We start from the raw sequence: 25,106 nt of genomic DNA on the forward strand, positions 1-25,106 counted from the left end.
TTCAATAGCCACAACGGGATTATCTTCACGTATTGCACACTTTATCATTTTGTATATATAAATGATCAATTGTTCTAAGTGCCTCCTAGCCCCGTTAGTCCTAGAAAAATTCGTAATATGGATGTAGTGATAGAATTTGTTTAGAGTTTTATTATTGGTAAGGATTGTATTCCATTATAAAGCTCGTGAAGAATTCCTAAATGTTATTGGTTATCATTTCATACAGGTTTAGAAGGATGACATGGTTCTTAACCTCTTGATACTTCCTTCAGGTAGTGACTTACATAATTATCCTCCGGTTGCAAATGGAAGTATCTTCTTGCAAGTAAGTATCTAGTTTTTTTCAATCCATTGCCAAGAAGTATATATTTAAGGCCAAAGCTAGCTATTTTTCCTTTTTATTGCATAACAAGAGAGTATTAATGTTTGTAGGGGAAGGCTAGTTCCATCGTTGCAATAACCCTTCATCCCAAGTCATGATGGGAAGTAAGATCATATCTATTTGTATTTACTATAATTACTCTAATGTTAATAGATTTCATTTTAATGGTTTGTATTATTGAATGTTCTTGATGCATGTTCAGCTCCAGGTAACAAACTGTCTACCTTGCCTCTCTCATTAATGGAAAAGAAAGGCTCATTGCATGTGAATTGAATGAAAGCATGGTCAAACGCTTACAACATACTATTAAACTATCCGGTGCTTCTAGTATCCTTTGTTGATAGTTTTGTCTGTCTCGATTTTTTATACCATATAGCAAGTCTCTATTTATTTGGAATCTTACATTAGATTATTTTTTTTCTATTTGGTTTAGTCACCTTACATGCGAGCCTGCCATTTTAATGGGTTGAAGCCTGACGCATGACGAGTAAGGCGATGATCTCATTTGTGCCATTACCAACTATTTCCCTAAGTTACACGTTACCTTGATTAACCTTAATGGTTTAAGATGTAGACGTTTTGCATGGGAATTTCCTGAATCTTAATCTAAAAGATCCTTCATTATCCATAGTATGCACTTTGGGCTTATATGATAGCTTAAAAAACACCCATGGGCACAACACCATTTAAATTAGTGTTTGTTAAACCATGTCGTCTTCCTATAGAATTAGAACACAAAACTTTTTGGGCTATTAAAAAGTGCAACTTATCCCTTGAAGAAGCCAACAAGAATAGATTGTTAGAACTTAGTGAGTTAGAAGAACATAGACTTGATTCTTATGAGAACTCTAAGATCTATAAGGAAAAAACCAAACTTTACCACGATAGAAAGATTCTTAAAAAAAGAGTTTAAATTAGGGGAAAAAGTGCTTCTTTATAACTCATCTTTATCTTTCATGTCAAGCAAACTTAAAACCAAGTAGATTGACCAATTTGTTGTTTCTAATGTCTTTGACTATGAGGCACTTGAGATTATAAGTGAGAAAATAGGAAAAGTTCTCAAAGTAAATGGGCATAGACTGTAACGCCCCGAAGATCGAGGTAAAATTTTAGTATTTTATGTGAATTTTTCGGGAATTTAGGATTTTTTTGTAAAGCGATAAAATAATAATATAATATTTATTTATATTATTATCATTAGGTAATTTATCATTTTATTTTAATATTAATAATTTTTTTTATTTTATTTATTATTTCTTATTTATTTAAAATACTAATATTATTATTTAATAATTAATTATTTAATAGTAATATTTTAATATAAACTTTAATTAATTTCATTTAATATATTATATTATATTAATATTTTATTATTAATAATTATTATTATTATTTAATTTATATATATATATATATATATATATTTAAAAAAAAAAAAAAGAAAAAGAAGGGAAACCCTCGCGAGCCCCCCATCTTCTTTTCGTCTTCACCATCCTCGCGCGCCGCAGCCATCTCTCTCTCTCTATTCCGTTTCAGCGCCGCCGTCCACCATCCCTTCTCCGTGCACGCCGCGTCTCCACCTGCCCCGCCACGTTCCGTCTCCCTTCCGCCTCCAGCGTCATCAGCTTCATCGTGTTCGTCCGCCGCGGCTCCCCATCCATTTCCGATTCGCTTCCAACCGCCGGCAGCCGATAGCCCTCCCTCTTCCTCCGTCTCTGTCACCGTCGACAGCCCCACTTCAGTCTGTGTTCCCAACGCAGCCCTGAACGCCGAGGAGAGCCACCCACGTCCGCCGTCGACGTCTCACACGAGCGTTGTCGGGTGGAGCAAAAACCAGACCCGAGCCACGGATCCGATTCGAGCAAGCTGCGGGCTAGAGCCGAGTGAGCCGGGTGAGCCGAGCCGAGTCGGGTGAGCCGAGCCGAGCCGAGTGAGCCGAGCCGAGTGAGCCGAGTGAGCCGAGCCACGAGCCGAGCCGCGAGCCGAGTGAGCCGAGCCGCGAGCCGCACTGAGCCGAGCCGCGAGCCGAGTTGAGCCGAGCCGCGAGCCGAGTTGAGCCGAGCCACAAGCCAAGCTGTGAGCCGAGGCCAAGCCGAGCCGAGCCGAGGTGGAGCCGAGCCAAGCCGAGCCGAGCCGAGCCGAATGCCTTCAAGCCGAGCCGAGCTCCTTGTTTCACCAAGCCACCTAAGCCTTCATTCCTCCGCTCCGGGTCACGGTGAGTCTTCGGTAAGGATTGTTTTCGATGAATTCCCTAATGTTGCTACATCCGATTAGAGTTTGAATATTGGAATAAGATATGGCCCTACTTTTCTCCCTTGAAGGTAGTACAGAGTTGACGCTTGAGTTCTCGGGTCTCGCGGTAGGCTTGTTTGGAGGTAGTTTTCCTTTCCTTGGGTAAGTCAACAGATGTCGCTTCTGACCTTTTAAAACGACTTCTACTAAAGTCATCAACTAAAACCTTCGTGTTTCGTTTAGGTGGATCTGTTGAGCGTGGATTCGATCGAGGGGCATAACCGAGTATCAGGTAAGGGTTTTCCTACTACTGGACCTCGGGTCGAGGCCGGAAACGTAGTAATGCACAGGGGATTACACGTTAGTGACTATACTGAATAAGTGTATCTGTGTTGACTGATGAGCACTGTTATTATGTTTCTGTCTGATGTAACTGAACTGCAACCGCTAATTGTAGATTGAGATTTTAGATTGATGGACGTTGATCATGGGATTAGACGGGGAAGGACAGTGAGTTCAGTTGGTTATTTAGCTGTTTGAGTCTTGGGGCTCTTCCATAATTGTATACGAATAGTTGACGCGTATAGCAACTGAGGGTGTAATGGTTTAAGCTTATACTACCTGGCCAGTAAAGCCTTTAGGGAAATTGTAAAATGATTGATGATTGTGGTATGATTGTGGTAGACGATTTAGTATAGACCGAGGGGTAACGGTTAGCTTCATCTATGGGGTAGTGTGCCTTACTGATATGTGCATCCTTCGGGAGCACTAGACTGATGTGTGCATCCTTCGGGAGCACTAAACTGATGTGTGCATCCTCCGGGAGCACTAGACTGATATGTGCATCCTTCGGGAGCACTAGACTGATGTGTGCATCCTTCGGGAGCACTAGACTGATGTGTGCATCCTCCGGGAGCACTAGACTGATATGTGCATCCTTCGGGAACACTAGACTGATGTGTGCAACCTTCGGGAGCACTAGACTGATATGTGCAACCTTCGGGAGCACTAGACTGATATGTGCATCCTTCGGGAGCACTAGACTGATATGTGCGTTCTACGGGACCACTAGACTGTTATGTAGGGTACCCCCGAATAGGAAGTTAACTGCTGTCCCCTAACGGGCCCAGTAGTGGGTCCCTTACTGGGTATGTTTATACTCACCCTTTTCTCTTCTTAAACTTTTCAGGTAAGGGCACAGCGAGGGGCAAACCGACGAGAGGCAGGAAGGACGCGTGAAGGCCATATGGACGCGTCTGGTTTTCTTATCGCTTCCGCTATGTATTTTGTCAGAATATTTGACTTGTGGTTTTGAACTGATAACTTGAGTTTTTATTTGAGACTTTTATGATTGATTTAAAATAGGGCCCGAAACTGTCTTTTTGTAATGTTTCTAATGCTTTTAATGAATCGTAACTGGTCCGTTTTAAATTTTATGTCGAATGGTCGAGTTTTGGTATTTGGTAGTGACCTCAGCTTAGTCCGGAAAGTTGGGTCGTTACATAGACTCAAAATCTTCATTGAAGGAGAACCCACATCTTCTTAAGTGTGCAAGATCACTCTTCCATCCTACCTACACTTGTGTTGTTGAAAGAATAAACGGTCTAGCAACCCGCCTGAAAAATTTGCACATCTTAGAGGCAGCCAAGGGTCAATTTTACTTGCTTTCTTTAAATTCTGTCTTTTTTTCAATTAGAAAGTTTTCTTTCTTTTTTCAGGAATAATCTTACCCAAACAAAACTTTGCATACAAATAAGGATTTAATGCTTTCTCCATACAAGCTTTCCACCAAGCAAACATCAAGATACATCTAGGGGAGTACACTGTTCCCTTTTCCTTTCTCTTTCACTTTACTTTGCTTTTCAAAAGCTTTGAGGAAAAAGCAAATTTTTAAGTGGGGGTGGATAGCATGTTTCTTGAAAATTAGCTTAGCTTGCATGTGTATGAATATGGGGTACTTTTAAAAAATAAAAAATAAAAAATTGCATATCTGCCCAACCTTTAAGCTGAGCTTGGATTTGTGAATTGTCACATTTTGGATATAATTGTCATATTCTGGATATATTTTTTATTTTGAATATTCTGAATAGATTGAGAATAATGAGTTGCTATCTGTTTTTTTAGCCCATTTTAGCCATACCATATTGAGATATGAACGCTTAAATGATAATGATATGTATGTTGTGATTGAATCATTGCATGTATTTTACTATAAGTGTATGGATACATTTCTAGCCTTGTCTTCTTTGTTGCGTTATTATGATATGTCTATGATACACTTAGTCCAAATCTAGCCTAGATAGAGTTCAAAAAGGATAGGAGCTTCTCTTTAGAAATTGAGAAGGTTTTAACACTTTTGTCTTGTTAATATGAATTAAGAACCTCTCGTCTAGCCACAAAAAACTAGGTCCTGTAAAAAAGATTAGGCATTGATGAAACTTATTGTCATCTCGAAAGGAGCAATCAAACTAGAAACTAAGTTTAGATCAATAGAAAGGTAGCCCACTTATTCTAGCAAGGCTTAGTTACCGCACTGCATACCAAAGAAAAATAGAGAGTCTTGCAGAAAGAGCAAATGCATATATTAAAAAAGGTGAGGTAACCAAGAGCTAAAAAATAATACAAAAAAAATGAATGCAGTATGCATAAGAAGAAAGCTCGTAAAAAAGCGAGAAGTCGGGTAGGTCAAGTAATTGTGTTGGGTTCTCTAACTATCAGAACTTTTGGAGGAAAACTTCACTTTTGACCTAAGTAAAACCAGACAACATTCTCGTAGTGTTCTAAACATAACATCTAGTTGGACGAGGATTTTGAAAAGTGGAGGAATCCTTCTCAATCCATAAGTAGGGGAAAACAAGTCTAATGTGTTTTCAATCTTTTCATAGCATGTCTAGCATCAAGTAGCAAAACTTGAGCATCTTTCTAAAACGTGCTTGTTCCGGAATGAACTTCGTTAAACCCAAACCTTAATCGATAATTTGTAATCTCTTTGATAATTTGAACTAAGTTAAAGAATAGATTTGGATAGACTGTTAAGACATTGAGTAACGTCGCTTGGATGACTTGTTATAAATATATCACCTATATACTTGCATGATTGTTTGTTTTTCTTCTTAAGTTGATGTTTGCTACCTGTGCATGCTGCATGGCTGTTTGATATTAGATATTACTTTGCTTGGAACGAACAAAGCTTAAGCGACAATTTGCTGGGACAAATATTAACCCGTTTAAAGATAGCTTAATTTCAATCTATATCATGCATATGTTTATTATTTTGATATTTTTATGAAGAATATGCAAGTAGACTCTGATACGAACCCAACGACACAAAAATCACCTAAATCAATGTTCAAACGAAGGAGAATGGATAAATTGAACATTAGGGGCAAATTGGTAAATGTTTAAGACTCTATTAACCCCTAATTTCAAAAAAAAAAAGAAAAAATAATCAATCCACTATTTTTCCCCCAAATTCTCTCAAAACTCTCCCAATTTCAAGAATCCTATCTATCATTCTGTCATTTTTTTCTCTTTGCAAATTAAATTCTAGATTTCTTGATGACGGAGGGAAAAATTCTTGAGGAAAGTGGGCTTAAGTTTAATTCTTTCTTTGAGAATTTATCTTCTTTAATTTTTCATGTAATTAGGGTTTGATTTAATCTTGATTTTGATGTAAATTTTTGTTGGAATGTCTAATTTTTTTTTATCAAGAATTAAACCCATGTCTCAATTTCAATAATTCTTGTCAAATTCATTCTTGATTTTAATTTTGATTCAATCTTTGTATATGCAAGATACTTAGGTATGACGATTAGTGCAAGACTAATTAGATTACTTTTCTCTACACAAAAATTTACTTGATTCTAGATTGTTTCTCACCAATTCTTGAAATTGAATGATGCTTGATGAATTTCCTTTGTTCTTGGCATTTTCTTTGAAATTAATTGCATATTTTTTTAGTGCACAATTAATTCCCAATTAATTCTTGATTTTCCAAAATTCTGAAGGAAACTTTACTTTTCTTTAAAGAAGAAGTTAAGGGTTTTAGTTAATATCGCAAGAATTAAACTAATTTCCTATGACAATCATCTCTTTTCTTGTCTTCTTGATCAAAATTCTTCCAAGATCAAGCAAGGTGATTGAAGAATCTTGAATCAAGAACCCCTCTTAATTAAGCATGGTTGAATTTTTAATCGTATTTGATTCAATGATAAGAATAGATTAATAGTCTACGCCCATTCCTCACTTTTCTTATTGAGTTTCAATCTCTAATTGCTTTTTCTTGTAAACTAACTTGCAATTTAAAGTTTCCCTTAATTCTTGGTCCTTATTGATTTCCCAAAAAAAAAAAATTCAATGCTTTTCTTTTATTTTTATTACTAATCTCATGTCTTTGAAGCTTTTATTCAAGAAATTTTACTTAGTCTCACTCTCTTGTGTTCGAAACCCATGCTTGCACTTACCTACGGTAAGAGTAAAAGTAAACTACAAACTTCTATTTGTCAAAGCGAATCTAGGTAAGCACCTTTTTTCAAAAATTTTAATTTTAATTTCTGAACATACTTGTGTTTAATAACGAATTTCCTACATTGCATAATTCTTTACGCATACAAAATCACCTTTGTCATTATTCCAATGAAGTTATGATTTGCGGCTCTAGGTTGATAAGCCATCTTTTAGCATGGTCGACTAATGAAAAGCACGAGGCCCTAGGGTTTAACTATTCTTCAGTTACTTGTGAGGTCTAAGGAATTCACAAGTCCATGAAAAATCTCTAGGATGCTTAGGTCGATCCTCCCCATTTGATCCTTTAAAGTTCCCCAAGGGTTATCTCTGGTGCCTCCTCTCCCATTGTATTGTTTAAAATATTCTCTAGGTCGGCTGTAAAAGTCTCTCTAAAGGTGGTTCTACTTCTATGTGAAAATGAGATTCTAAATTATTTGAGCTACTGGCCTTTTTCTTTTAGGGGGTTTGCAAAAATAGCAAAAAAAATTATGATAATAGGGCTCATTCACTACATTTTCTAAATTGCAAAAACAGTAAATTTAAAAGTTGATAGCCCTCTAATAGTCGTCTGATATATTTAATTACTTGTCATATTTGTCATATTTGCAATATGCAAAAAAAAAGAAGAAGAAAAAGGTGTTATGGGCTGCATTTTTCTAAATTTTGTTGTCATCTGATGCAATTTTCCTTTTCTTTTCTATTCTTAGTTTCCTCTCGTGCAATGTAATATCTTCTACAAATTCAAAACTAGATGCATTAGACAACCTAGTCATGCACTAAGGAAAGCAAAGAAAATAAAATAAAATGCAAACTTTTTTATATGTTTTTCTAAATTTTTTTTAGATGCTACAAATGTAGAATACTTTCTAAAGATATATATCTAACAACAAAATATGCAAGCAAGAATCCAAGAAAGTAACCACGTCATCCCACTCCTTGACAACAGTGCCATGTTTGACAAGGCATGAAAAGTGTGTGTAATATGTAGGTGGTAAGGTCACTTAAAGAGTAATCATGCAACAATATATGCTAATTATATATTATGGAAAATGAAATACTAGTTGCAAGTGAAAAGATTAGAAAAGGGTAGAAACTTACCAATTCACCTTGGCAAAAGATTATTTGTAAAGACCCTTACTTATTACCGTATGTGGTGGCAAATGAGGGTGTTGAACCCAAAGGAAGTGGAAGTGATACTAAATTGAATTCAAAGTAGGAAATATTGTTAGACAAACTAAGAAAGCATTAAAAGATTAAGCAAGACATTTAAAGAATCATGTTGTGACAAGTAACAAAGTAAATTTTAAGTTGTTCCAACTCAAGATAATAGAATTATGTGGAAAAACTACTCAATTAATAAAAGTGAGGCAAGAGTATTTGGGCATTTGAAGGTTTTCTTCATCATTCGGGACCTAAAAATGCCAAGTAAAAATTGAGAGGTTTTAAAGGTTCTTGGTCAAATTAATCTTGGAATCAAATTGCTTGACCACCAAAATTAATTTGTTCAAGATCCACATCTTTTTACATAGCAAGAATCGAACTAATATGCATAAAAGAAATTGCTTCATTCACATATCATTTATTTAACAAAAAATATAGGGCATGAATCTATATTCCAAGAAATAGCAAAGCAAAAGATTGCCAATCACAATACTAGAAAATAGTGCTAGAATTAAAAAGATCATCATTCAACAATGTTTACTTTAAATTCACGAAAATAGCATATTGTATACTTTAAATTTAATGACAAATTGAGTTCGAGAAAATTAAATTGGCCAAGAGAAAAGATATCATTGAACACAATTTGTACATAATTTAAAGTAATTCTAGAAATCTCAATTCAAACTATGAACAAGATTCATTAAAGAATCAAGAGTTATCAAAAACTAAACAATTCTCAACTTTATTTCTCTAAAATCAATAGATTGCATATAAAGAAAAATCTTGCTTGAATTTGCAGAATCATTACTTCACAAAAAAATGAACTACAAACAATTTTATAATAGTTCTTGAAGAAACAATGCAAATATTATACAAACTCTTGCAAAAAAAGTAAAAACCCTTAAAACAAAACTCAACCCACTACTCTTTACCTCAAAAAAGTGTTACCCCTCCATGAGAATCACAAAAATTGATGAAGTTTTATAGATTTGGAATGGGATTTGAGAGGGTTTTGGAGGGTATTTTGAATAGTGATTTTTGAGTGAATTTTTAGTGGGAACTTGATGATTGAGTGAATGAGAGTGACGGGAGATATTTATAGGATTTTAGGGCAATGGAAATGTAACTTTCGATGAAAAATGGGTAAAAAAAATGGTGAAGAAGACATAGGAAATTGACTTAAAGCGTCAAATTGGGTATTTCACGCAGATTTGAAGAAGTAGCACGCATTGGACTTGAACTAGCAACCTAGAGGACACGCAGATTGGCCAAAACGACATCGTTTTGGTGTTTAAGAATTTGAAAATTAAATGATGCCCCTTGGATTCGAACGCATGACCCGAAGGACGCACATGCTTCTTTTTTAGTAAATTATAATTGTGCCTCTCAAATCCAATCTGGGATATCCTCCTTGTTTTGGCTCTGTTTTAACTGCTTTTCATTGCGTTAAATCCGTATCGAAGTCTACTATCACATTCTGCATTAAAATATCAAAATAATGAATATATATCTACACTATGGATCGAGAATAAGCTTGTAATAACGGGGTTAAGAATTGTCCCAATAGTGCATGCAAGCAAGGTAAGGCTTTAGGCGTTTTGGGCATGAGGTGAAGTGGAATCCTGTTGCTAAGGTACGAAAACACTTAGATTTTAGTTAATAGGGGGTGTGGAGAGGCAACCACACAAGCTAAAGGTGGCATTTCAAAGCCATGCAAAGGTTCTTATAAATAGGTCATTTAGATATAGTTTCCATTTTACTCGTGCGTTTTCTCTTAAAGCAGTCCCAAAAGCTTCCATTTTGAGTCTAGTTTTTGAGATAGGGATGCCAGTTTAAGAAGGGCAAGAAAGATATCAAATCGATTGAGGAAAGAGCAAGAGATCATTTTCAAAGGAAATCTAGACAATGTTGAGCATTTCGAAGCTACAGAACTCAATGCTTGGGCTTTATGGCTAAATTTGGAGGTAAACTTGTTAAGACATTTCTAAAAAAGAAAATTTTCTTATTAAAGTTATGGATTTTTAGTTATTAACCTTCAAAGATGGGATTAGGTTCTAGATGGAAATCATGCCATCTAGGCAAGTGTGAGTGTGGGTCGAGCATCAAAACGCAAGAGGTTGTGTTGCGCGAAAAAAGAAGTTAAAGTGGTCAAGTGAAAATTGGGAAAATTTATAGGTCGAAGACTTAGATCGTATCTGTGAGTGGAAAAATAAATTTCAAATAAAATTTTCTATACGTATTTGCTAGCCTTAAGTTTCAACATACTTTGAGTTTAATCTTATTTACGAGTTATTTCTGAAGCATGTGAGGTATTTTAAACTATTTGATAAGCATGAATTTTCTTAGGTGTATGCTTGGCTAGCAAAAGGAAATAACATTTAATTATGAGCATTTGCATTTATGACTGTATTTGTTAAACATAAGTTTTTGTGTTTGAGATTTGCTAAATGCAAGAGATTTCTGAAACATGCTGAGTTATTTTTTCAAAAGTTTGACATTTAAACATGTTTTAGTCTATAACAAGGTATCTTGTTATTACTGTAGCCCTAGGGGGTAGGACTTAATGTGTAGAGGAATTTTGAGGTAAGGACACCTTGTTGGGTTTTATGTCCTAAAACTCGTAGATAGTAAATATAATTTATTGACCATTATTAATAAAGTGTTATTATTATAATTTTAATAAAGCGTTATGGACTATATTATAAGTTTGTCTTAATAACCTAAATCCAATAAACTAACATCCTAAGTTATTTGATGAGTCTTGAATAGTATGTAGAGACATACATGAGTCAATGTTCGAGATACAACTTAATGGGTCTAAAGTTTGAGATACAACGTTTCTAATGAACTTATCATGCAACTAAACTTATGCGGTATACTCTATACATTGTGAGAATATGCATAATATAATTTATCCTATTTATATTTACACTAATTCCTTTGGTGGTGCAAGGTGAGCATGGCGGTGTGATGAGATGGACAATGAACTCAATATACAAGAGTGGAAGGAAAGAATGTTTAATTAACTAATCGCAATGGATTGTACTTTAATAGTTCGAGACGATACGAATCATGTATTAACTTTAGAATTAAGGCGGGCAACCTTTCAATGTCTTTACCATACTTGCTCGCCTTTCGGGATCCAAATACTTAAAGTTAAGCTATGATTTTTATCTAAATGTCTTGTTTGTATTATCAATAATTTATCATTAATTAAGGCGAGCAACCTTTCGATGCTTTCGCCGCACACATTAACATCTCTGCGATTTATGCAAAGGACGAATTCGATGACAAGATTGCATTACTACAATCTCCTCACTGCTTGCTTAGTTAACTACGTGCTCTCACTTGTCAGGCGTGATTGCGATCAATATCATTGTCTCTCTCAAATACATAATGTGTTGTCATCCGCGTTTAACTAAACAAAATGTATAAAACAAACAATAAGATTCTCTAGTATTAAAAACACATTTCATTACTCATAAACTAATTAAACAGATTAAAAATGGAAAGTATAAGAGAAATTGAAGAATGAAAGAAGTAATGTAGCAATTTTATAAACTTCAGGCATCTTGTCCATAGAGTACATTTTACAAAGCAATACAAGATAAACTGAAAGTGAAATACAAAGAAATGCATCGAGCTATAGAGTATGACTTCTCATATCCTTGGCTCTTATTTTTGCCTGTTTCTTGAGGGAAAAATGGAGGGGGAAGAACTCTCTCTCTCTCTTTGTTCTAAGCTCTCACCTAAAACTCAAAGGAAGAAGAAAGAATGGACGATATATGAACTTGCTCTCCAACCAAAGAATGCACCCTTGATTTTGAAGTACATGCCCCTATTTATACACGAGGAGTGATGTTGACAGGATATCTATGAGTCATTAATGCTCTTGAAAAGTTGCATCGACGTTGCGTAGATGTCATTTTTTTCCTTTCTCTGACATTCACCAACCAAATTTGTCTGATAGTGCATCCGATCGCCTAGCTTGACTGCTTGTCTCTACGTTGGTTGAATATGTTTCCTCACTAACGTTCTATCGCCAAGCTCTACTTCTTTTTGCCTATTATCATGCGATAAAACATGTAAAATGCGACAAAACAGAGATAAAGTTCTTTTACAAGACGCGATAGACAAGATTTCATTATTTTTCTTTGTTTTCTTTTATTCTTATGTGATAAAACTTCATTATTTTATATAAAAGGCCATAATAATTTATATTTCTACATGTTATCAATCGTATTGATACTACCTACACGATCGTGTATCATTTCCTACACGACCGCGTTCATGATCATTTAGAAGAAGAATTACACATGCGCGTGATTAATCACATGTTGACTATGACATTTTTGGTATTTCACATTGTGGGCCTGTGAGCTTTTTCCGTTTCAAACTTGTTCTATACAGTATAAATATTTTACTGGTTTGTTATATTTTTAAAAAACCCCTTTAGATTTAGTATATAATTTTTTTTCCTTACAACAAGTAGAGTTTTTTTTTTTGTTAATTTATCTTTTTAAAAAAATTATTGAATGTTATGATTTAGATTTTTTCAAAAAAATCTAATTTGATGATTTAAATGAGAATTTACCTAGAATAATCTTATAACCATCAAAATGGATAAATCATATATTCCTCTCCATACCCACTTTTAGATAGTATGGATGTTTAATGTTCAATATTGGGTCCATCCGTGATTTATGTACTGTGGTAGATCGATAGAATTTATGATATATATTATGGTTTATTTCGAACATTGAGCTGATATATGATTTACGTACTGTTGTATAATTAATAAAGATACTTAGTTAAGCAAACATCTTAATATGATGTTTTACGGTACATTTAATCATATATTAAAGGGTAATTTTCATAAATGTAACAAAACACCAAAATATTCACAGGCCCGTGTAACAAAGCTCATCAAGTTAGTCATTTTTAAAATATTCCAGATATGCCCAATCGTCTTTCTTCTCCTCCTCGCGGCAATTTCTTTCATCGTTTTTCACCTTCTTCATTTTTTCCGTTGCGATTTCTTTTCATGTCTTTCTTCTTTTCCTCTTTTTTTTACGTCGTTTAAATTTGGGTAACCAAATCTAAACAACCGTATATAAAAAATAGTAAAATTTAAAAGATCATGTATAAAAAATATTTTTTTCCTCTTCTTGTTTTACGTCGTTTAAATTTGAGTAACCAAATCTAAACGACCGTGTACAGAAAATAGAAAAATTTAAAACATCGTGTATAAAGAATCTTGAAAAAAATCATTTAGATTGGAGTAGCCAAATGTAAATGATCGTGTCAAAAAGATAAACGATCGTATATAAAAAATAAGTCATCGTGTAGACAAATCTAAATGATGGTGTACCAAAAAAATTAAAAAAATCGTTTAGCAAAATCTAAACGATCGTGTACAAAATTTTGAGCTAATCTAAACGATCGTGTACCAAATTTTGAAAAACAATTATTTAAATTTGGGTTCAAATCTAAACGATAGTGTAACCAAATTTAAATGTAACAAAATTAAACGATCGTGTAACAAAATCAAACGATAGGATTGAAAATTAAATTGTAGCCATATTTAAACGACCAAATCTAAACGATCGTATACCAAACAATAGCCAAATCTAAACAATCGTGTATCAAATATATTAGGCGCGCGTTGTTGACGGCGTGGTTGATGGGACATTTTTGGTATTTTCTACGGTGGGCCTATGGGTTTTTTCCATTTTCGGCTAACTTTATAGATTTTGTTACACTGGCCGTAAATATTTTAGTACTCCCAACGCTAAAAAACGTCAGCGAAAATGAAAAATATGTCAGTAAAGGATATGTCGACGTACATCAGGCGTCAGAAAGAACGTTGGGAGAAACGTGTCGGCAAAGGTGGCGTTGGGAATACCTCTTTCCCTACGCCACCTTTCCAACCCACCTCGCGGCATCGGGAATGCCTCTTTTCCGACATTTTTTTCCTGACGTTTCATTGCGTCGGGAATTCCTTTTTATATATTTTTTTAATATTTCATTTCTATTTTTTTCCTTAAAATATTTTGCTCAAACATTCACAACGATGTTCGGATTGCTAAAATATTTTTCTCGACGTTTTGGATTAAATTAAAATAATTTGAATATAAATTAAAATAAATTGAGAAATATACAAACACAAATTAAAAAAAAGAATTAAAATTATTAATACGAATAAGTTCACTACAAAAAATATAGTTCTCGTAATACAAGAAAACACAAACATAACAAAAAGTCTCCCAATGAGGTGCGTATGCGTCATTCTACACCTTCGGTCCTAAAAGTGATATAAAAGTAACTAAGTTTAGTACATAATCATATATTGCAAAAACTTAAGAATAATAGAGACATATTTACGTACCGCAGAGCTAGGGATCATGTGGTGGTCCCTATTGTGCACGAGTTAATTCTTCTATCATCTTTTTCATGCTTTCCACCTGTGAAGCTAACGCTTGGTGATTTCTATCTTGCACTTCAACCCGTTCCAAAGCTTCATGAAGTTTAGCTTGTAATTCAATCTCTTTTTTTGTGGACTGCGAACAAGATGTTGACGAACTGATTGCACTCGCCATTCTGCGGGCCTTCAGCTTAGGTCCCCAACCAAGGCCTTTTGAGTAGCCTGGTCGTCTACCCAACACCTGATCGCATATCTCATCCTCAAAAAGTGGCTGACTACCCTCTAAGGTAGGCTGAGATTGGAGTTCTAACATTTGATTCTGTGACAAATTTAAAAACTATGTTAGGTAATGCGCAAAAATATATAATGAAAGTGGATAATTAATAAGGGCATAACTTACATGTGCATCCTCAGCGGCCTGCAACACAGACATCCTAGCTCGAACGTGTGTTTCCCAGAACAACTCCACACGATCGACCGACTCCCCTTTTCTCTCAGCGAGCTCGTACTATCGTTGTAGAAACGACTTGGACCCGCTACTATGATTGTAAGGCTGCTTCTATCTAGCAGCCTTGTTCGTCCATGATTGCTCCTGCATTAAAACAATTATATTGTTTATTTCTTATACATATTAAAACTTGTTATCATAATTAATCATGAAAAATACCTGGAATGCACGGTTGATATAGTGGTCGCAAAGGAAGTGCCAATCCTCATCATGTCCAACCAGTGCGTTTGGTGGGTTGGCACGAGCCTCCTCCGGGTCGCTATACTTTTTGAAATGTCTGTGACAGTCGGTCCGGAACTCTTTAAAGGTCATGAGCATCTGATGCTCAACAAACCTGTTCATTGCTTGATCATTGAAATCAAGCACAAACAATCGCTACACATTACAAACATAACACATTAGATTGGTTAAAGTTAGATATGTTTCAAATGAAATCATATATAAATGTGTAGTGCACTTAATTACCTGGAGGTCGCCCTTGACGACCTCAATGTATTCTCTCCCAAAGTCCGCCCACTTAAAATAGCGGACGAGAAATATCTTTCGCACGCACACGCCTATCGCCTGGCTGAAGTGAACGGCATGTAGGGAAATAGGCTTCTCCGCTCGAGGGGCGATCGTCATTGGAATGCGCCCATTTATTGCAACATGACGCTCTAACTCCAAGAGTCGAGACTGCGCACGTCTCCTAGGATTCGTAGTCGCATGTTGTTGAGAAGAAGATCCTGCTCAATAAATCAATAATAACATATAAAGTTAGAAAAAAGAACATGAAATAATTGTAAGTTAAAATGAAGAAAATTCTTAGACTCACCCGTATTGTCACCCATAAATGATGACCCTTCTGCGATGTTATCTAAATCGTCCTCAAACTCGATGAACATATCGTCCGTCTCCATAAAATTATTACGTCGATATGAAATAATGGCTGTGGACATAGAAAACAAACATTCAATAAGAAAATACGAACATATAGCTTGAATCAAAATATATAAACTAGATAAATATGTGAGTACGTGGGTTGTCACTATAATTCATCATCGCTTGCATGTGATAAGTGTTCATCCACATCGTGATGAAGTCGTCAGTGACATGATGCATAACCGGTCTTTCAACGATTGTGGGATCAACGTCATTTCTGCATAGAGTTTCATCCTCGATGTGGTCATCCACTTGATGGCTTACAACAACTTCTAGTATATTAATATGGTCATTCTGAACATCCTCCACTTCTGGCACGTCCCATATACGCTTATTTTGGATGACTTGCACAACTTTTCAATTGCTACCATTTTTTGGATCATCTACGTAAAAAACTAGATGTGCTTGAGTTGCAAGAATTACAGTTTCCTCCGTGTACCAAAAATGGATATTGACTTTTGTTGAGAGATTTGTACCCTACTTCAACGTGTGTTCTTTGACTTTTGTTTATGTCGTTGTCATACCACCGACACTTAAATAGCCATACATTTCTTCCTGATGGATATTGTACATGCAACACTTCATCCAGAACACCGTAGAAATTATTTTCGCTAGTTTCACTTGCATCGCTTTCACCAATGACCATTATTCCACTGTTTTGAGTAGTACGTCGGGAATCAAGTTCAATAGTGTGAAATCTTACACCACCTACGATGCATCCATTGTAACAACGAACGTTAAAGGATGGTCCCATCACTAAAGAGAAGAAATCATCAGATAGGTTTGCAGACTCACGCAGTTCTAACGCCTGAAATGAATATGAGAATCATTATAGACTTCTCACGTGCTTAAATACGTTAGTTCTTACATGTCACACTTAAATTTTTTATATACATGTGCTTGAAACCATTCAGGGAATGTCCGTTCATGTATTTTATACAAGTCCATAGAATTTTGAGCATGTTGTCGTTGGAGCCTCAAATGTTTCCTAATAGGGATGAGTTTAATTTCTGTAAGAACAATATATAATAAATATTTAAAAATTACGAAGATGAGGAATATGCTTACTTGCGATACTCCGATATTTCGTCAGCATTGTTCACTACGTACCAATGGAAGAGTCGTTTATCTTCCTGTGATATAGCACGAACACTTGATGCACATAAGGGTTGTACTTTCTGCTTGATAATTTCAAAGTCACCAATTACCTCGTCCTCTACAATGGTATCATCATTTCGCTCATCTCTTGTGAATCGAGTCTCTATACCACGTAGGTAACGTGAACAAAAGGTGCTTGATTCATTCATGACATAGGCTTCTGCAATTGACCCCTCAGGACGTGCTTTGTTTCTAACATATTGCTTTAACGTGCGTAGACTTCTTTCAATCGGATACATCTAACTGTAAGAAACTAGACCAGTAATCTTTGTTTCATATGGTAAGTGAACGACAAGGTGTACCATAACGCTAAAGAAGGCAGGTGGAAATATTCTTTCCAACTTACAAAGTATGATTATGATATCTGCTTGCAATCTGTCTAGATCACTTACTCTTATCGTTCTGGCGCACAAGTCACAAAAAAATTACATAATTCAGTTATAGCAGTGTATACATTCTTTGATAAGAATGATCGAATACCAATTGGTAGCAATCGATGCAATAAAACATGACAATCATGCGTTTTTAGTCCTGATATTTTTCCCTCTCTTTCATGCACACATCTCGATATATTGGAAACAAATCCATCGGAAAACTTAACTGATTTCATAAACTTGCAAAACTCTACTCGTTCACAGCTAGTCAACGTGTAGCTCGCATGTGGCTTTACCAATCGATTACCCACTTCTACAAGATGTAAATCCTTTCTTATCTTCAGATCTTATAGGTCCAACCGAGCATTCGTGGTATCCTTCGTTTTCCTTTTGATGTTCAATAACGTACCAACCAAATTGTCACAAACATTCTTCTCAATGTGCATTACATCAAGTTTGTGACGTAACAGTAGTCTCGACCAGTAAGGAAGATCGAAAAAAGTATTTTTCTTCATCCAATCAAGAGCTCTCTTTCTTTTCTTATCCTGTATTAAAGGATGTTTACTCATAATTAGAAACTCCAACTGATCTAGTTGTTCTAATATTTCATGCCCATTCATCACCACTGGAGGAGCCTTACGCTCTAACTTTCCATCATGTAGCCTACTTCTACACCACACGTGATTCTGTGGAAGATAGCGTCTATGTCCCATGAAAGATATTCTACCTCGTATCCCGAAGGACGATCTATCACCCATGCATATACGACATGCCTGATACCCCTTCGTACTCCACCCTGATAGGTCACCATATGCCGGAAAGTCATTAATCGTCCACAACAAGGCTGCGTATAGCTAAAAAAATTGACCTGTAAGAAAGTCATACGTACGCACCCCCAAAGTCCATAACTCTTTCAATTCCTTAATCAATGGTTGGAGATACACATCAATTTCCCCTGGGAGATTTAGGACCGGGTATGAGCAGTGACATAAAGAAATTTGTCTCTTTCATGTATTTCCATGGTGGCAAATTGTAAGGAAGTAACACAACAGGCCACATACTGTACAAGGTACTCCTTTGACCAAATGGGTTAAACCCATCTCAAGCCAAGCCCAAACGCACCTTCCGTGGATAAGAAGCAAAATCAGGAAATTCAAAATCAAAGTGCTTCCACCCCTCTCCATCAGCTGGATGTCTCAAGACATCATCTGTTTCAACACGTTCATCCCTATTCCATCTCATGTCAGTAGACCCTTCTTGCGATACAAACAAGCGTTGTAATCTAGGTACCAAAGGAAAGTGGTGCAATACCTTATGCAGAATTTTTTTCCTCTATTATGATTAACCTTGTACCTAGCCTTGCCACATGTAGGACAATGTTGCAAATCAGCAAACTCTTTTCAATACAATACACAGTCATACTTGCACGCGTGAATAGTCTCGTATCCCAAGCCCAAGTCACGAAGTTTTCGTTTTGCTTCATAAAATGAACTAGGAATAGTACAACACATTGGAAACGCTGCTCTTAAAAGTTCTAACAACATGTCGAACGACTTGTTACTCCAACCATTTAGAACTTTCACATGCATCAACTTAACCAAAAAATTCAACAACGAGAATTCAGAACAACGAGGGTACAACTCATTACGTACTTGATTCAATAAGTCCTGAAATATATTATTTGTTCTATCTTCATCTATATCTACCCCAACATTCATCAACATTTCATCTTCCAAACAAAACCCCTCTATTTCCTCTTCATGTTCAATAGGGGCTTGTAAATCATTTAGCATACCAAAGATATCACCTTCTTCATTAAATTGCCTACTACTAATTCTTTCATCAAAAGAATTACTACTAGTTCCTTCCTCAAATTTTTCTGTACCTCTAGAGTTTAATGACTCTCCATGATACACCCATTCTGTGTAGTAGGGGTATTCAATTAGTCAGTAGATGTCGTTCGACACCATCTAATGAGCTCCAATTGAAATTCAAACATCTCTTGCATGGACACCTTAATCGTCTGTAGGCATCAACGTGAAACTTGATAAATTCTAAAAATTGGGTCACTCCATGTCTATACTCAAGGGAGAACTTATTTCTAAGTTTCATCCAACCCTTATCTATATTTTAAGTCCCTAAAACATAAATAGGTTTGATTAGAAACAAATCTCTCTCAGTCTTTCACATCCATAACTTACTCCCCTGAATTTTCACTATTTTTCAATAACTAACTTCAAACTATAGAGGCTACCATAACTGCAAGATAGCCAACACAACCTAATTATTAACAACAAAATATTTCAAAATCTTCGCATCCTATAAACCCCTCCAAACTACAGAGGTTACCATAACTGCAGGATAGCCAACACAACCTAATTATTAACAACAAAATACTACAAGCTATCCTACTACCACCCCATGAAACCAGCAAATTCAAAACAAAAAAGGCTACCATAACTGTAGGATAGCCATCCCAAACATAAACAAATTCAAAACAAAAAAGCTACCATAACTGAAAGATAGTCATCTCAAATCAACAATAAAAATATTTAACACAAACAGGCTACCATAACTGCAGGATAGCCAAAACAAATCTTAACACACATATTACATTTTCAATTCAAAACATAACTAACCCCTCTACAAATTTGAATGTAACCATAAGCCCCTACAAATTTAAATGCAACCATAACCATCCCCCCCCCCCCCAAAAAAAAAAAAAAAAAATTCAATTTTCAATTTAACTTAAACCCCTCTCCCCCAATTCAATTTAACTATTAACCCTCTCCCCCTTCCAATTTAAATTTTCAATTCAACTATAAACCCCCTCAATTCAATTTTCAATTTAACTATAAACCTCTCTTCCCAATTCAATTTTCAATTTAACTGCAAACCCCCTCCCCCCAATTCGATTTTAAATTTAACTACAAACCCCCTCCCCCCAATTCAATTTTCAATTTACCTATAAACCTCCCCCCCCCCCCCAATTCAATTTTCAATTTAACAATAAATAACCCTAAATCCTAAACTATTCAAATTTCAATTTAACTATATTAACCCTCCCAATTCAATTTTGAAATTAACTATATATCATAAACCCTAAACCCTTCAAATTTAAATTCAACCATAAATTACACATATTCTATACAAAAATACATTTAACAAACAAAAATCTATTCCAAAAGAAAATCCTAAAATAATTCTCTGAAAAAAACCCTAAAACATAAATTTAAACTAAACATATTTTAATTTTCCACTTACCTAAAGTGGCAGACGGCCACAGAACAGGGGCGAGGGAAGGGTGCGGACCGAAGGCGAGGAACGGCGGCGGAACGACGACGACGGAAGCGCTTCGATCTCTTCTCTTTTCCCCCTCGGCTTCGATCTTATCTCTTTTCCCCTCTCGGTTTTCTCGACGCGGTACCGTGTGTTGGGAAAACCCCCTATTCCTGACGTCGTTCCTGACGCACTGTGCACGACGTCGGGAATAATGTATTTTTTAAATTAATTTGGCCTTTCCCGACGCCTTGTGGCTGATGCGTGTTTTATGCGTCGGAAAAAAGTGTATTCCCAACGCCTCTCCCGATGCAATGTTCATAGCATCGAGAATACGCTTATTCCCGACGTTCTTTATGCCGACGTCTTTTTTGGCATCGGGAATCCTCCATTTTCTTGTAGTTTATACTTATGAAAATTTTCTCTCTTTTTTTTTAATTTGTTTAAGTCCCCAAACTTAAAAACCAAAAAAAAAAATTATTTTTGGTATCTCCAAATAAAAATTTGTTAACTCTTTAATGGAAATGATGATTTGGTTTCTATATTTGATGATTAGGTTCTAGATTTATTATAGAAAAATTTTCATGAAGGTAAAAGAACACCAAACTATTTACGGCCCATGTAACAAAGCCCATAAAATTAGCCATTTTTTAAATATTTCAGGTCTGCCCTTCCGTCTTTCTTCTCCTCCTCGCTACGATTTCTTTCATCGTCTTCCTCCTCGTTGCGATTTCTTTCGTCGTCTTTCTTCTTTTCCTCTTTTCTTTTTTTGCTGCGATTTCTTTCCATCATCTTTATTTTTTTCCTCTTCTTTTTATATGTCGTTTAATGTTTCCATCGTCTTTCTTCTTTTCCTCTTTTCTTTTTTTGTTGCGATTTCTTTCCATCATCTTTATTTTTTTCTCTTCTTTTTTTCCTCTACGATTTCTTTCCATCGTCTTTCTCTTTTCTTCTTCTTTTTTACGTAATTTAAATTTGGGTAACCAAATCTAAACTATCGTGTACAAAAAAATAGCAGAATCTAAAAGATCATGTATAAAAAATCTTGAAAAAAAATCATTTAGATTGGGGTAGCCAAATGTAAACGATCGTGTAAAAAAAAGTAAACGATTGTGTAAAAAAATAAACCATCGTGTAGATAAATCTAGACGATCGCATATCAAAATAATTAAAAAAGTCGTTTATCCAAATTTAAACAATCTTATACTAAAGAATCTTGAAAAAACAAATGATCGTGTATACAAATCTAAACGATCGTGTAAAAAAAGTATAGAATCGCGTACAAAAAAATCATTTAGTCAAATCTAAACGATTGTGTATCAAAAGAAAAACGATTTGCCTACCCAAATCTAAACGATCAAATCTAAATGATCGTGTAACCAATTTTAAACGTAACCAAATTAAACGATCGTGTAGTCGAATTAAACAATAGAATTAAAAAAATAATTGTCAAATTAAATGGCCAAATCGAAACGATCGTGTACCAAATATATTACGCGGGCATTTTGTACCAAATATATTACGCGCGCATTGTAGACGGGACATTTTTGGTATTTTATATGGTGGGCCTATGAGTTTTTTCCGTTTTCGAAATTGTTTTATATAATGTAAATATTTTGCCGCTTTGTTCTATTTGTGAAAAGACCCCTTTATTTGGTTCGGAAGTCAAGGAGAACTGAGAACTCTCTTTCATTCATGAGATCAAGCGGGGACCGTAGATTGCAAGATCATGAAATACCTGCCCTCTCAATCTACTCTCCACCCTGACCTGTTTTCAGAAATTCATAGTGCATGCTTTCCCTTGAGGTGGGCGCCTACAATACTCAGCCCTTTCTGACTATGAAAAAGAGGAAGAAGCATATCATACCAGGCGAGTTTCAAACCCTTCGCTGAGCCTAATTGTAGGGATCAAATTAGACTCTGACTGTCGAGACTGAATCCATCCAACTTCATGAGAGTGCACGGGGCGCGGGCTAGTCCTCCTTTCCCTGATCCTTCGTGATCCTTTCTCCTCTTCTATTGGGGAGTTTCTTCCTCGTGCCTCTACTTGTACCGCTACGTGGGATTACATAAATTGATAAAATAAACAAGAGAGTTTACCAATTTATTTTACAAATCAATTATACCAACACAAACACATAATCAACGTGCTTGAATCAAATAAACCCAAAAAATATAATAAGTACAACCTATATATAAACAATAAACTCTATGAAATTGCAAATTATATTCCATGTAATGAATTATAGAACCAAAAGAAAAACAGAGAGAAGAAAGAATTTAGAGGAAGAGAAAGAAGCACCTCAATGAATCACAAACTGTCTCAAACTCGAAGCATTAAAAAAATATATGAAAAATGCAATTACATCTATAATAAGTTGAGAAAGTAAAGTAGAACATCAATGCCTAAAAATAGTTGCAATCAAAATCTTGAAGGCAAAATGACTTTTGGAATTCTCCAACAAAGCATCAATTTACCATTAGACGAATAATTAAAAATTTAAAGTTCTACATTTTTAAAAGTATATATTATTTTGGCAACCTAGTCATCTTTATCATTGTGTTAAAAAGTTAACATAATTTGTCAAGATACGATATTTTTAAAAGTTCAGAAGCTAAAATAAACATTTGTAAAAGATTAAGGACAAAAATAAAACAATACAGCTAATTTAAGAACTAAAATAGAATTCGTGATTATGAGATAATATAAATTTGAATAATACTAAGATTATAGTTTATTTCTTAATATGAGATATTCAATAAATTATAAATTGTAATTAGATTTTAATCTAATTAGGACCTATTTATAGGATCCTTATGACAAAAGAAAAGAGTCCCATCAATTGGATTCTCATGTATTCTATAGAAAACACTTTGCAACTTTTCTCAACACCCCTCCCAAAATTCTCTCCTTTGACAAACTCCCAAAATTCGATCATCGCCAAGAGATGTAGTAAGGAAGGTGTACGTAATGTAGTATTTAAAGTGTGGTTAGCATAATAAATTAATTAAGTTTTTGGGATTTAGATTTAAAGTTTTATGTTGATAAGAACAATGTAAGCCCCCATTGCTTCTGGGAATTATTGAACAAAGCGTAAGATGGTGGTAAAGAGTTGCTTTTATTAGAAGATTTGAAACAGAAGAGAAAACGGAGCTTGAAATTTTGTTTTGGAAGAATTAGTGAATAAGCACTACACTACAAAATCATAGGCATTGATGAAATGCAATAATAATACTAATAATAATAAAATGTTCCAATGAGGTGACCTAAAATGTTTCTTGTAGTTATGAAGTCCTAAAATTAAAATGTTTTTTAAAAAATTATTGCAACTTCTTTTTTTTTTCTTTTAATTTTAAGAATGTCATATAGGTTAAGCCGAAGGAATTCTAAAGACATGCACCTTTATTTCAAAAATAACATATAAATCCGCAAAAATTTCAAATGATACAAGTAAATGTCAAATTCTTTTAAATAGTAACATAGAGACCGGAAAAAAATTGCAAGATATAATTGAACAGAACTAACTTAGATGTTATATATGTATGTAACTTTGTTTATATACAAAGTTTAGACCCAAAACTGAACCACTGTTCTCAAACGGATGGATGGATTCAAATATAGTACTCACCGGGTTCTGCACAAAGACAGATACCGATAAACGGAGCTGAAAGCATTCACTTCATTGAGCATGGCGGAGAAGACCTGGACATTGTTCTGCTCTCTCCATTTCGAGCTGGCTGTTGAATCACACACGGTCGAAAAGCTTGGGGTTGAGCATCTATAGAACATCGGATGAGTAGAAGCCAAGTAATGCAGTGAAGAACAGTTCTAATTCCAAATGAGAGGATTTTTAAACTGGTTAGCCATTGCCTCCTGAAGAAACTTGACAATGGATGTTCGTTCAACTTCCTTCTCCTTTTTGAGTTCTAGATGTCGAACCTGGATATGCAATGTGATTTATGAGAACAATGCCTTTGTGCAAAATAAGAGAGCAGGCAACAACATACAGAAGACGACTGAGTTAGGAGAACTTATTTACATGCACAACTAATTGAGTCGTTTAAAATGGTTAACTTGGACCATTATAAATAGTCAAGCCCTCCAGAGGGTAGTACTTCCAAAACTTTTCCATCTTATTTGCAATACAATAAAGATTATTT

General features: G+C 35.2%; 2 protein-coding genes across 10 annotated transcripts in view; both read right to left on the reverse strand.

Annotated features, from left to right (window-relative positions):
• Nucleotides 1–14,495: 14,495 nt before the first annotated feature.
• Nucleotides 14,496–22,995, reverse strand: LOC127148570 (uncharacterized). Of its 2 annotated transcripts, none has more exons than XM_051082652.1 (7): nucleotides 22,813–22,995; nucleotides 16,028–16,141; nucleotides 15,679–15,938; nucleotides 15,373–15,588; nucleotides 15,106–15,297; nucleotides 14,670–15,024; nucleotides 14,496–14,585 (listed from the first exon to the last, which is right to left on the reverse strand). In XM_051082652.1, the coding sequence occupies exons 2-5, from the start codon at nucleotides 16,110–16,112 to the stop codon at nucleotides 15,265–15,267; spliced, it is 594 nt and encodes a 197-aa protein (XP_050938609.1). In that variant the 5' UTR covers nucleotides 16,113–16,141; nucleotides 22,813–22,995; the 3' UTR covers nucleotides 14,496–14,585; nucleotides 14,670–15,024; nucleotides 15,106–15,264. The 2 variants fall into 2 exon arrangements, with proteins under 2 accessions (XP_050938609.1, XP_050938610.1); XM_051082653.1 differs by lacking the exon at nucleotides 22,813–22,995 and adding an exon at nucleotides 20,931–21,210.
• A 1,461-nt stretch (nucleotides 22,996–24,456) lies between these two features.
• LOC103488674 (eIF-2-alpha kinase GCN2) overlaps nucleotides 24,457–25,106 on the reverse strand; it is a 67,937-nt gene continuing 67,287 nt past the window's right edge. For all 8 annotated transcript variants that reach the window (XM_008447517.3, XM_051082702.1, XM_008447516.3 and 5 more), the window contains one exon: nucleotides 24,457–24,885. In XM_008447517.3, the coding sequence (XP_008445739.2) occupies nucleotides 24,775–24,885 (111 nt within the window). In that variant the 3' untranslated portion in view covers nucleotides 24,457–24,774. The remainder of the gene's footprint in view (nucleotides 24,886–25,106) is intronic.

Source organism: Cucumis melo, chromosome 3 (genome assembly GCF_025177605.1).
Source record: "Cucumis melo cultivar AY chromosome 3, USDA_Cmelo_AY_1.0, whole genome shotgun sequence".
Lineage (NCBI taxonomy): Eukaryota > Viridiplantae > Streptophyta > Magnoliopsida > Cucurbitales > Cucurbitaceae > Cucumis > Cucumis melo.